At 39.3% G+C, this 13,205-nt stretch overlaps 1 protein-coding gene across 34 annotated transcripts in view; it reads left to right on the top strand.

Moving 5' to 3' along the window:
* Positions 1-11,552, top strand: part of clasp2 (cytoplasmic linker associated protein 2) — a 36,851-nt gene extending 25,299 nt beyond the window's left edge. For 6 of the 34 annotated variants that reach the window (XM_057355629.1, XM_057355639.1, XM_057355642.1 and 3 more), the window contains 17 exons: positions 960-1,066; positions 1,563-1,586; positions 1,717-1,964; positions 2,137-2,200; positions 2,856-2,912; positions 4,385-4,548; positions 4,662-4,740; positions 7,118-7,261; positions 7,513-7,656; positions 7,842-7,948; positions 8,029-8,179; positions 8,396-8,594; positions 9,187-9,377; positions 9,459-9,587; positions 9,694-9,900; positions 10,076-10,192; positions 10,379-11,551. In XM_057355629.1, the coding sequence (XP_057211612.1) occupies positions 960-1,066; positions 1,563-1,586; positions 1,717-1,964; positions 2,137-2,200; positions 2,856-2,912; positions 4,385-4,548; positions 4,662-4,740; positions 7,118-7,261; positions 7,513-7,656; positions 7,842-7,948; positions 8,029-8,179; positions 8,396-8,594; positions 9,187-9,377; positions 9,459-9,587; positions 9,694-9,900; positions 10,076-10,192; positions 10,379-10,468 (2,222 nt within the window). In that variant the 3' untranslated portion in view covers positions 10,469-11,551. Of the gene's footprint in view, positions 1-959; positions 1,067-1,562; positions 1,587-1,716; positions 1,965-2,136; positions 2,201-2,855; positions 2,913-4,384; positions 4,549-4,661; positions 4,741-7,117; positions 7,262-7,512; positions 7,657-7,841; positions 7,949-8,028; positions 8,180-8,395; positions 8,595-9,186; positions 9,378-9,458; positions 9,588-9,693; positions 9,901-10,075; positions 10,193-10,378 lie in introns of all 34 variants that reach the window. The other 28 variants (XM_057355651.1, XM_057355652.1, XM_057355650.1 and 25 more) reach the window with 13 other exon arrangements.
* Positions 11,553-13,205: the final 1,653 nt, after the last annotated feature.

Genomic DNA, 13,205 nt, shown 5'->3' with positions numbered 1-13,205 from the left:
ATCTATAACAACTGTGGTGATACTCAGCAAACAGCTGCAGATGTCAAGTCACAACTGAACGTTGACAGCAAGAAGCTTGGAGTATATAAAATGTTTTTAAAGGTGCATTTAGGTTTTTTGCGTTACTTAGAATATATGAAGAGTTTGGATTCAAAATGAGATAACTCGGTTTAAAAAAAATAATGTTGTTTTTTTGTTATTATGGCTTAAATCAAAACAAACCAACTGCTGTTTGATTGATATTAATTGGAATGCACAATAAAAAACTTAATTATCTCGTTTTGGAACCAAACTCTTCATATATAAAAAGGGGCATTAGCTCTTGTTTTTGCATGATGCTGTATCTACACTATTAAGTAAGTCAAGTCAAGTTTATTTATAAAGTGCTTTTTACAATGTTGCATTGTTTCAAAGCAGCTTTACATGAAAAAATGAGTTATAAATTCAAAACAACTGGCATATCGATTGGCACATATACAGTAAGATGACATAAACAAAAAATGGAGTGCACCTTTAAAAGCCAAAGGAAACGGGGTGAAAGGATTTGAGCATATGAGCTGAGTGAAAAGGAACAACAGGGGTTGTCTGAAAAATGGAGAAAATTAAATCTTCAAGATCAAAATGAAGGAAAATTCTGTTTTGTGTTTGAAGCTTTTTGCTGTCAATTCCAGTAGATTAATTTGTGGAATATTGTTTTTTATTTACCTGTGTTTTCTCCTTAATATTCTTTTGTAATTTTGTATATTAATTTGTGGTTGTTTTCATCATTGTTTTTGATGGTAACCTATGTCTTTATTTTCCATTGTCTGGTGTGGTTTTCTGTCTGGTGGTTTATATTTGGTTGTTGCTGATATTTGCTTAGTGATGAGTTAAAAGCATGCAATTTCTTTTGCATTTTGACATGTAGGTGTCCCATGTGTGCATGTGCGTGTTTGTAAGACGTGTGATGTGTGTTGTAGGTTCTGGGTTGGGTATGTCTCAGTCCAGTCGTCTCTCATCCTCAGTTAGTGCCATGAGAGTGTTGAACACAGGATCAGATGTGGAAGAAGCTCTGGCAGATGCTCTGGTAAATAAACATCCAGTCATACAGAACTAACATTCACACTAACACCTATAGTCCTCATGCGGTTATACCACAACGCTTATTGCAGAATCTTAGATGTTTAGTCATTTTTAAAAATAAGACCACTGGAAAACATAAGCTGTGTATGAGAAATGTAAGAATATTACATCAATAACAATAATACAACAATAAGTTTCTCAACAGACTGCAAATAGTAATGTTTTAGGAACAAAACACAATATTAAAGATAATGGTTGTTTATTTACATAGAGGTGGTAAACAACCCATATACTTTCTTAAAATGACCTTGAAGTTCCATGTCAAAAATAGTATGAACATGTAGTATAATGATTAACATCTTTCAGATTCAGCTGTGGCTAAGTAAACCAATGCGCAGAATACAAACATAACAGAATCACATAACCATTGTATTATGTGTAATTGTCTGTCTTTAACTCCTCGATCATGCTTTAATCTTTGGCTTTGTCAATGCTGCCAGCTATTAGGAGATATGCGGGGCAAGGTTAGTTTGTTTGGCTTTCTGTCCGCTTGTTTGTGTTTCTGCATTAACCTTTAAATTTCCTTTTAAGATGTCTCTTTTTTTAATAATTTATTGCTTATTAACTTTTATTTTTCAATACATGTATTTTAAGCAGAAAAAACCTGCTCGGCGGCGATACGACACCTATGGGATGTACTCGGATGATGACGCGAATAGCGATGCATCAAGCGCTTGCTCTGAACGTTCTTACAGTTCCCGGAACGGCAGTATTCCAACATATATGCGGCAGACTGAGGATGTAGCCGAAGTGCTCAATCGCTGTGCCTCCGCCAACTGGTCTGAGAGGAAAGAAGGGCTGATGGGATTGCAGGCGTTACTGAAGAACCAGCGCACTCTGAGGTAATGTATGCAAACACACAGACACGCACATTGATTTCTGTTTTAAACTCATCAGAGGTTAAAAATCTTTTGAAGTTTGGACACACTTGGGTGTGTTTAGCAAAGATATTTACTGGCGGATATTTGTTCCCTACTGCTGTTCAAAGCAAATGTGTTGTTTTTTCTCTTCTAGCCGAGTTGAGCTGAAAAGGTTGTGTGAAATTTTCACCAGGATGTTTGCTGACCCGCACAGCAAGGTACTGTTGCATGCCGCTTCCAAACACGCTCAAGCTCACCAACACACACACATACACGCACTTCTGCAGACATAAACCAGCATGAACCTCTACATCACACAAACCTGCCTGACTGTATCGGATTCTGCCTCACCACAGCCCGCGTTCTCGCCACACACACACACACTCAGGCATGTGCTGTGCGCACTAACTCTTGGGTTGAGGACCGTGGCTAATAGCATGGTTTGGTTTGAGAGGATTCTGATGCTGCCAGTCGGTTCAGTCGTCTTTTTCCAACCGCTGCAGCGCCGCCCCAGACTGCCTCCTTAACGTACCTCTGTTTTTCCCCTCATGCTTGCACTCATGCATACACATATTGGGACTGTCACCCTAAAAGTAAAACATCAGGTGTGGTCTTAAAATCTTAAAGCGATAAATAAATGGAAAAACAAAAACACCTTTTTTCAGACAATATCTCAAAACAATTGGTTGACCCGACAGCCCAGTCCTACAAACACAAACAGACTAACCCACGTTTGAGGTGTCTCTATTTCTCTCACTCGTTTTCCTGGAACTTCCTCCTGGCATTCTTCTCTATTTTGTCGGGTAACCCGTAGCTCCGCCCCATTTATCTGATTTGCTGGGCTTATGGCCCGCCCCTGTTTCTGATTTGCAGCGTGATTCCAGAGGCTTCGGCACGGCAGAATCCAGTATCAGTTCTGCCTCCTTTAAGGTACAACACTCATTCAGTCTCAAACTGTCCAGCACTATCACATTCTACAGGCATTGACGTGTTATTCAGGGGTCTGGAAAACCCCTGGATGTGATAACCTGTCATATTGAATGTGTATTGCAACATTTTGTAAATGGTTCATACGTTCTGTACTTCATTCTTTATTATTTTGTTTGAGAGTCTTTTTATGAAGGGTCAATGTACCTTTTATTCATTTCATTTTTTTCGATAGGGTAATTTCTTTTTTAGCAGTGGAAAGGTTTGAAGAATGTAATTATGGTGTATTTATCATTAATGTTGATGTTCAACAAATGGTTTGCAGCGAGTATTTATTGTCTTTTTTATGGTTTTATAGAAATTCACCAGTTTGTTTGTTTTCTTTCATGCTTTACCTTCTGATGGAACTGTAGAGAGTAAGTTTGGTTAACTTTTATGCAAATCGTTATTTTGTTTTTTGCTTTTGACCGCTTGATTGTTTTTGTGTCCTACCTCTGCACAGAAACTGAGATGCTATTTTTTTTTAAAGTTCCCTGTTAAAACCATTAATTCAGTTTTCGACTATGTTTGGTATTGAATGCTAACAGGGCTTCATTACTTTCCATTACTAATATACTAATCAGTAACAGCATTGTTTGATTCAAATCTAAATGTCTAACAAATGGCAAAGATGCTCTTGATCCCGCTATTAATATGTTCCTTAGTTGATAATCAAGTTTATCTAAACAATTTCTCTGTTATAAACATCAGCATCCTGTCAATAATCTGGATGTGTGATGTTTCTGAATACTGGTTGTAATGTAACATTTAGCATGCTGTTTCTTTTAAACAGATTATTGTAATGAAAAGATTTCCTAGTAGGTAAATAACTAGTAGCAACTTTATCATCTCCCCTGATAAGGTGCTGGCTCAATCACAAAATGTCAGCAATTTGATTCACTTGTTTTTAAATCAAATGTTTAAATAACAAATCATCAAGATATTTCTGAAATTTTGGGGGGTTAGTAGAAAGCCTTATTTACCCTTTTCCCCTATACCGTGGTCTATAATTGTATTCAATTTATGACCCGTTAGTATGTCATCTGTTTCCTTTTTTAATATGCTTTTATATAAAATTCAGTTATATAAATATTGTTAGTTGTTTCGAGCTTGGATGCTATTGAAGGTGATTCGTACCTGTGTTTTTATACACCTTGAAATGAATGCAAGCTGTTCGTGTTTTAAAGCTTGTATTTCCAGTCAGTTTTGGATGAAGGTGGGAGATTTTATTGGTACTACTTGGTTATTTTCCTGTCGGGAGATAAAAAACAAACACTGCAACATTAATATACGCTGCAACTATTTCTAACAAATACAAACCATTAATGTTCTCAAATTGAAGAAGATAAATGCATGAATCTTTCAAACTGCTTGCTTACGCTTGTAGAGCTGTTCTTATTTTTTCTAATGTCTCCTGCTGGTGTATTTCTGCACAGGTGTTTAGCATGTTTTTGGAGACACTGGTGGACTTCATTGCGGTTCATAAAGAGGATCTCCAGGACTGGCTCTTTGTGTTGCTCACTCAACTGCTGAAGAAAATGGGGGCAGACCTGCTCGGCTCAGTCCAAGCCAAAGTACAGAAAGCCTTAGATGTCACAAGGTGTGTAAGATGGAAAAACTGGAGGCCGGTATCTCTGTTATACTCCGATATCAAATTGTGTTTGATGCTCGCAGGTGTTAACACTGAGTTTTTTCCTCTTATGTCATCTTCAGAGAATCTTTCCCTAATGATCTACAGTTCACCATCCTTATGAGATTCACAGTTGACCAAACACAAACACCCAACTTGAAGGTAAGTGCAATTTGTTGTGTTGTTTTTGTGTGTGTGTGTGCGTGTTTTTCTCGCACTGTGAGATCATGGGTTCAATAATAAGTAGGGTTTAGTTGGGTCAGTCCACTCAGGTTGACGTTACAAAAATTTCATGCAATCCCCAAAGATTTTGCTTTACATTAGAGTAGGGCTGAAACGATTCCTCGAGTAATTCGATTACAAAAAATCATCGAGGCAAATTTTGTTGCCTCGAAGCCTCGTTTAATCCATTTAACTACAGTACACACGGAGCGCTGCGTTTCCCCATGGACCGTTATTACTGACGCACAGCCCGCTAAACTCTATTCATGTTACAGGGCTCTCAAGTCTCACGCATTCACTGTGAGACACGCATTTTAGTCTGTTCACACGCTCACACGTATTTCTCATGCTGATAAATAAGTGATAGCTTATTGAAATGGTGAACTGCTATTTTACTTAGTTTTAGTCTATTTTACGAGTGAAACTTGTTTTCCGGCTGCATTGAGTCCATCAAACTAGATGCGGACTTGTGGACGCCGAATCCTGTTATTTACACATGTCATCTGGCTGTTCTGCATGAATGAACTGCACAGTTTAACGTGCTACACGCGTGATGCTCATAAATTTGTCTGCGTCTGCGCTGAATGAGGATATGAACTTCACCTCCAGAGTTGCTCTGAGAGTTTATTTCACGACCATGTTATTGTTTGAGTGAAGAAACAGACATACTAAAAAATAAGTGTCTTCCAACAACCTGCCAAAATAAAAGTCATAGGCTATACATTACTATTTAATAATAAAAAAACCTAATATATATAAACTAAATGCCTTATGCATAAGCTGAAGTTAGTTGTTTACCTTTGAAATTATTCTTTCTATTTTTATTCATGTTTCTTATTTATATATTTGTATTATATTGCATTTTGAATTTAATTTGAGTTCCCCATTGTAATATGGCAATGGAATGTACTAAATGGGTTTAGTTTTCACAGATCTTAATGTATGCAATTTCAGCAATACAAACTTTAATTGTTCTAAAAAGTAAACAAATTAGTTGTTTTACTCATTTTAAGAGACCTGTCTTATTTTCTCTTGTATATTTGGTATTGCTTTTTAATAAAGAAAAAGTACTTATTATCCGAATACCCGATTAATCGATGGAAAATCAGTAGAATACTCGATTAGTAAAAGAATCGATAGCTGCAGCCCTACATTAGAGTCTCCGACCCCTATCCCTGGTCCCAAAACCAAATTTGTCATATGCACAGCACCCACCATCATCTTTTCCATCTACCTTACTTTCAACATTGCAGCAGTATTACTTATTGCTGCGTCCTCTCCTGTTCCTCCCACCCCTTTTTCTCCCGGTCTGGGGCTTTCTTTCATTGATGTGCTTTCCCTCTCTCTCTCTGAAGCCGGGGAAAAGGCGCTGTTGCCGGTACGGGGGCGGGCCTATAGAATTGTTTCCCCTCAGAAAGCGACGACATGCTTGCACACTGGAGGAAAATATCCAAGTGTGGAACCAAGCAGTACAGGTCAGTGAGACACAGGGGAAACAATTCTGTTACGCGCAGCCCCCACTACCGTAGACTATCGTAATTGTCTCGAGAGTATGAGAATGTGAGATGGATGTTTTATAATGTCTCTCGTTTAAAATTTTAGGAGTAAATTCTGTGTAGTTAACTCAGTTTTCCAATAAATGAGCGAGAAATAATCTCCTGACAACATATATACCCTGCATATTGAAAAAGCATTATGAGCCCAGTCACACCCGCCATGCTCATTCCAACCTCCCCCTGCTGTCTTGCTTCATTTGACGAATTTTAAGAATTTCAATGAATGTGTGATGTCATGTTTGCCTGTTACTGGTGGATTGTTGTATTGATGGTTTGGGGCCGCTGAATGGTTTGTATGTGAATCTTTTTACCTGATGGACGGTTGTGTGTTGAGGTAAAATTGTGTTTGGTGTATTTGCTGTAAAGGAGTAATTAAAGGGATACTTCACCCAAAAATGAAAGTTCTGCCATTATTTTGCTAAACCCGTATCAATTTCTTTGTTCTGCTGAACACAAAGTAAGAATGTCAAAAACCAAACAGATCTCAATCCCCATTTACTGCCATAGTAGGGAAAGTAAATATCATGGGAGTCAATGGGGCTTGGTTACTGACATATTCTTCCAAATAACTTCCTTTGTGTTTAGCAAAACAAAGAAATGTATACAGGTTGGGAACAATCTGAGGGTGAGTAAATGATGACAGAACTTTCATTTTTGGGTGAACTATCCCTTTAATGCTGCTGGTGTCTTTGGATGGTATTTTATGCCTTAGTTGGCGGATCATTTTGCTGCAGAGTGGTAACATGAGGATAATGTTTCAGGTGAAGGTGGCCATTTTGAAGTACATAGAAACACTGACACTGCAGATGGAGCCGCAAGATTTTGTCAACTCCAGTGAAACCAGACTGGCGGTGTCACGTATCATTACATGGACCACTGAGCCAAAGAGCTCTGATGTCAGAAAGGTACAAGATACGAGAAACATACACATGCTTACATGGACATTGTTTTGAATGTTTATGTGTTTGCTTTGAAAGGTCTACAAAACCTTAAACCTCCCAAAGTGTTGATGCTAAACAGAGACTCTGCCCAAACTGATTCATGGGGTTTTTACATTTTACACAGAGATCTTTCAGTGTAATTCTATGTAAATTGTTTTGGAGCTTGTTGGTGGTGTTGACTGGTTTTACGTTTTAATGATATGCTTTACTTTCAGGCAGCACAGTCTGTGTTGATTTCACTGTTCCAGTTAAACACACCAGAGTTCACAATGCTGCTAGCAGCATTACCTAAAACCTTTCAGGACGGAGCCACCAAATTATTACAGAACCACCTGCGAAACACCGGCAACACAGCCCAGGTAATACTGATGATATACAGTATCATGTCTTAAAACAGCCATAATTTAACACCCATTTTTGCAGTTTGGTTTGTGAATTCTGGTTTAATTATCATATAAATATATATAGTAATATATAATACATTTTTAAGGCCGCTGGAAACACTAAAGTTTGTTGTTGTTGTTTGTTTGTTTCGTTTTTCTAGGCTCAGATGGGAAGCCCTCTCACCCGACACACCCCAAGATCACCAGCCAGCTGGACAAGCCCCTTAACCTCCCCTACCAACACATCTCAAAACACACCTTCACCAAGGTACTTAACTTTTATTCCAACCTTAAATTACTTTGCTCACACCCCAACATGACTTCATGTCATTTTGTATGTGTGCACAGTGCATTTGATTACGATACAGAGAACATGAACTCTGAAGAGATCTACAGCTCTCTGAGAGGAGTCAGTCAGGCCATCCAAAACTTCAGCGTCCGCAGCCAAGAGGACATGACAGAGCCACCACGAAAAAGAGATGGAGACGGTGGAGAAGAGGTTAGAAATGTTCTAGTGTTTTTTTTTCAAAGTGTGTGCTTTTAATTGGGAACCATGTTATCTGCCTTCTTCCTATACCCAAGAGTCTTTTGAGGTCCAAAAGCATTGTATCGAATTTACACTAATATTAATACTGTGTGTCATGTGTTTTTTTTATGTTGAACCTAAAAATTAAGGCATGTTGCTATGGTGGTAAAGTATTGTGAATGTGTGCAGGGAGGTATTGAAACTACAGACACTGGTCGGACAGCACTGGATAACAAAACCTCTCTGTTAAATACGATGCCACTGCTCTCCTCTAGTCCTCGCCCAACAAGAGATTACCAGCCAGTCAGCTACTCTGATTCTTTTAGCTCCTCCCCTTTTAATAAGAGCCTGAAAGATGCTGACCAAGATTCAGAATCGCTCACAGATGGTAAGACAATGTTTGGGAGATTTCGTTTCTTAAAATGACATTTTTAAGTACATTGCTTTTGTTCTGAAATGTTAAAGGGGTCATATGGCGAGAATACGTGTTTTTCTGTGTCTTTGGTGTGTCATAAGTTGCCCATGCATGTATTAGACACGTAAAATTGCAAAAATGAAAGTGTCGGAACAAAAGATGCATTCTATCTAAAAGCGAATGCTCACCCAGACCTGCCTGAAACGCCTCGTGTAACCACACCCCCACAAGTCTACATCAGTTGGTGGTATGATTTGACTAAGACCGCCCAAATGTATACGCAAGTAAGGTGGGCGTACCTGTCAGTACAATTGCTTTGGAACCTGATGTTCCGAATATGGTAAGAGGCGTTACATTTCCGTCACACGCTTGCAGTATTCGACCAATCACTACGCACTGGTTAACTGGCCAATCGTAGCACACCTCCCTTTTCAGAGCGATGAGCTTTGTTAAAAATCGAAAAAACAAACGATAATATTTTTTTAGGCGTGTCATATCACCCCTTTATTGTTGTTCAAATAAGCCTGTGTGGGTCTGATTTGTTTTCTGTTGATGTTGTTAACAGACAGTGTGGACCAGTCTGAGATGGTGGCTGAGCTTCTGAAGGAGCTCTCAAACCACAGCGAGCGAGTGGAGGAGAGGAAAGCGGCGCTTTGTGAGCTAATGCGTCTGATCAGAGAAACACAACTGCATGTTTGGGACGAGCACTTCAAAACCATCCTCCTGCTGCTCCTGGAAACCCTCGGGGACGGCGAGGTATGCATACATCCACGTACAAATCCGATTCAAGTCCGATTTACCTCACTTAAATTTTTACTCTATTTTTGTTTTTTTTAGCATGTCATACGGGCATTAGCACTGCGGGTGTTGAAGGAGATCCTTAACAGACAGCCATGGCGCTTTAAAAACTATGCCGAACTCACCATTATGAAGACCCTGGAAGCACATAAAGACCCTCACAAAGAGGTCAGGATTAAACAAATGTCACAGACATGCACAAGATCGCCTTAGAATAGAAACTTAAAGTGCTTTTGTATACACCTTAGTAAAAGTATTTTTGGCTCCGTTTCAGGTGGTCCGGGCTGCAGAAGAGTCGGCATCTATGTTGGCCTCTTCAATAAGTCCCGATCAGTGTATCAAGGTGTTGTGCCCCATCATCCAATCGGCCGACTACCCAATTAACCTGGCTGCCATCAAGATGCTAACAAAAGTCATCGACCGGCTGCCCAAAGATGGTCTTCATCAAATGCTCCCTGAAGTAGTCCCTGGACTCTTACAGGTAATGACTGTATTGTGTTAATATAAACCCAAATACAACGTAAAAATCTTCCTTAAACGAATTGCTTATATTTATACTGTAATTGTTTTGAATCATTGATGTTATAGGGCTAACAGCTCCTAGCAAAGATTGTCACTGTGCTCTTGTAATTCATTTCTTTGCTATTCTTTCTCAGGGTTATGATAACTCTGAGAGCAGTGTACGAAAAGCGTGTGTATTTTGCCTTGTGGCCATCTATTCAGTCATTGGAGAGGATTTGAAGCCTCATCTTAGCCAGCTGTCTGGCAGCAAGGTGAGGTGTTTTCTTTTGCAGCTCTTTCAATTAATACATGTTTTATGCAGTAAATAAGAAATGCCATCTCATTATTCAGGAAAGCGTTTTAATGCGTGTCATCTTGGAGAGACCGACCAATGAATGTCTTAAAGAAAAGCGTTAATAGAGTAAGCTGTGACACACTCTTTCTGTCTTTCTTACCAGCTAAAACTGTTGAACTTGTACATAAAGCGAGCTCAGAGCGGCTCCGGTGGAAGCGACCAGTCTACAGATGTCGGAGAGCAGGGCATGTAGCTCTGCAGTCTTCGTTCAGAACTACAGCACTCTCTTAGTGCAGAGGGACCCTAGCTGGCTTTTTAACTCGCATGCGCACACACAAACAAACACCTACACAGCTTACTGACAAATACAAAAAGCTGCGTACATCGACACTGCTGGACACCCTCCTCTGGCCCCACAGTACCTGCCAGTGGGACACGCTGTGAAAAGCGCCATTGGACTAAATCTCTTCCTCCAAACTGAGATCATCATCATTCGTGTCAGAGTGAGAGACCACTGTGTGTGGTGGTCTGCTTATGTCAAAACAATTGTTTTGTTGCCTTGTAAATGACAGAACCGTGCGTGTCTGAGTGTCTGAGTGTGTGTGTGTGTGTGTGTGTGTGTGTGTGTGTGTGTGTGTGTGTGTGTGTGTGTGTGTGTGTGTGTGTGTGTGTGTGTGTGTGTGTGTCTGATGCATTGGGAGAAGGTTGTGGTATTTAATATATGTAAAATCCAGCACAGTGAAGTCAGGTGGAAGAGGGGGGGTGTTGTTCGTGTCCTTGTGCAACACAGAGATAATAACTTTTTATCAAAAAAGGTCAAACTTTTAAGATGAAGTTGAGAACTCTGACCAACATGTTATTAACGTTCCTAATTGCTCACTATTGATTATTAACGGTCATATAAGTTCAGGTTGAGCTTGCTTTATTATAAGGCATACTTTGCTTGGCTATATGCATGTCATGAATAAAATCTGAACTTTCTGGTTGCGGTCATGGCTTAATGGGCCATGCGTCACCCTGCGGGGCCAGATGTGATGCCATACCACAGGCGATATGTATTTATATAACATTCAGGATGATCTTGTGATGTCCTGAGGGCGAGTGAATTATTTTAAGTAGCATATAGTGTCATTCTTCTCTGAATGGGATATTTGTAGAAATGTATTTACGCGTTTAAATGCTGCAATTGTCTTGTCACTTATTTCCTGTAGTGTCAGCCTTTATCACCTGTGAGGAAGCTTTCTCTCTCTCTCCCCGCTGCATTTCTAGAACTGTGCTAACGACAAAATTAAAATAAAGAAAATGTACAGTAATGAACAAAAACTCCTCATGTTTACTTTATGTACTTGTGTTTCTCTTAGTGAAAGTTAAATTGAATGCCTTCTTTGTGCAGCTCGAGTTAAGTTATATAACATTAGATACTAAGGAATGGATTTACATGGACGATTTTTGTTTTGTTTTCTATAACCACGTATTTACTATGGTCTCCCAACAATAACACAATGGGTCATTCATGAAACACGCGTAGAGCGATTTCTTTGTGTAAATCGTTCGTAAAGTCGTTCTGACGCAAGTTTTCGGATTCATGAAAATGTTCGTATTTTCAAAATGTTAGTTATCAAAGAAATGTACACCTGCTCGCTACCACGTGTAAATCCTGCGTAAACGTTCTGTATTCTTTTGGACAAACTGATGACACTGCATTTTGATGCACTATGTATCAAAATTATGTTTCACGAGTTATTTTGCCCTGTCTTGTTTCATGTTTTACTCTTTAACTTTGGGTTAAACGCAAAGCTCATCTCTGTCCTTTTTTACACAGCCCTCCAATCACAGTGGAGGAGGGGCGTAACAAACACTACAGTACATTGACCAACCATTACCTGTACAACACGACAATGGAGAAGTTAATATTAATGATTACAGCATTTTTATATTCAGTAATGTTCTTCAAAATAAGATACTGGTAACGTAACTGTCGTGGATATTCCAAATCACAGCAACAGACGCGTCTCTCTCAAGCGCCCCTGGTAATTTTGAGAATATATAGCACCAGGTATTATTTCAGCTGGCTAAAAACGCTTTGGTGGACAGAGTTTAATTTATACATTTATTGGTAGGCATATAGCCTATTAGTCTAGTATGCATTTATGCAATATAATGTAGCCAAACTAAGGAAGTCCAGAGGATTCTGGCATTTCTAGATACGTATGCGTAGTGCATATAGGCGGGAATTATGCGAATGAGCGTGCATGCGAGCCCTGTTTAAGGATGATTGGAGTTCATTAACACACACATTTTACTATCAAATTTACGAAGTATTTGTGAATCCGGAAGAAAGTTTCAGGAAGGTCCGTTTTACGCGCAAATTACTCGGAATTCACTCATATGTTTACGAATGTTTCATGAATGAGGCCCAATGCGTGTAATTTACCACGAAAAGATCATGATCTGCTGCCTTATTAATGTCCTATTTCACAGCAAGGAAACAATAAAGAGAATTTAACGCAAATGCACAAAATGCTTGTTAGCAGGATCATATTAAAGACGTACGTACTGGAACAGTACTGTATATTCAGTCACGAAGGGGCGATCGCGTGCGCTGTCCCGGTTGAAGTTCACTGCTGATAAACAAGTCGCCACTGGTTGTTTTGAGTTTTGATCGGAAATCCCTCAACACGATAACATAAAACGAATCTTAAATTAGCAAAGAAAATCCCAGGTGTTTCATAAATTTGCATTTTTGTTAAAAGTAAGATCATTTTTCGAATAAAATATATAAATATGTCTTGTTGTTACATTAATTAATATAAATGTTATTTTTTGGAAGTTGAAAGTGGCTTCTGCCTATCAGACTCCACTAGCCAGCCACAGAGACGATGACGACAGTTATGTGGATGTCCATTGGCCAATAGAGGTTTCGTTGCTCTGAGAAGAGCGAAGTGATTGGCTGTCAGATTGCCGAACAGATCCTTCCTGCGGCTGTGGAT

The sequence above is a fragment of the Triplophysa rosa genome, linkage group LG16 (assembly GCF_024868665.1).
Source record: "Triplophysa rosa linkage group LG16, Trosa_1v2, whole genome shotgun sequence".
Lineage (NCBI taxonomy): Eukaryota > Metazoa > Chordata > Actinopteri > Cypriniformes > Nemacheilidae > Triplophysa > Triplophysa rosa.
Note: the sequence above shows the minus strand (reverse complement) of the source record. Positions and strands in the feature narration are given on the sequence as shown.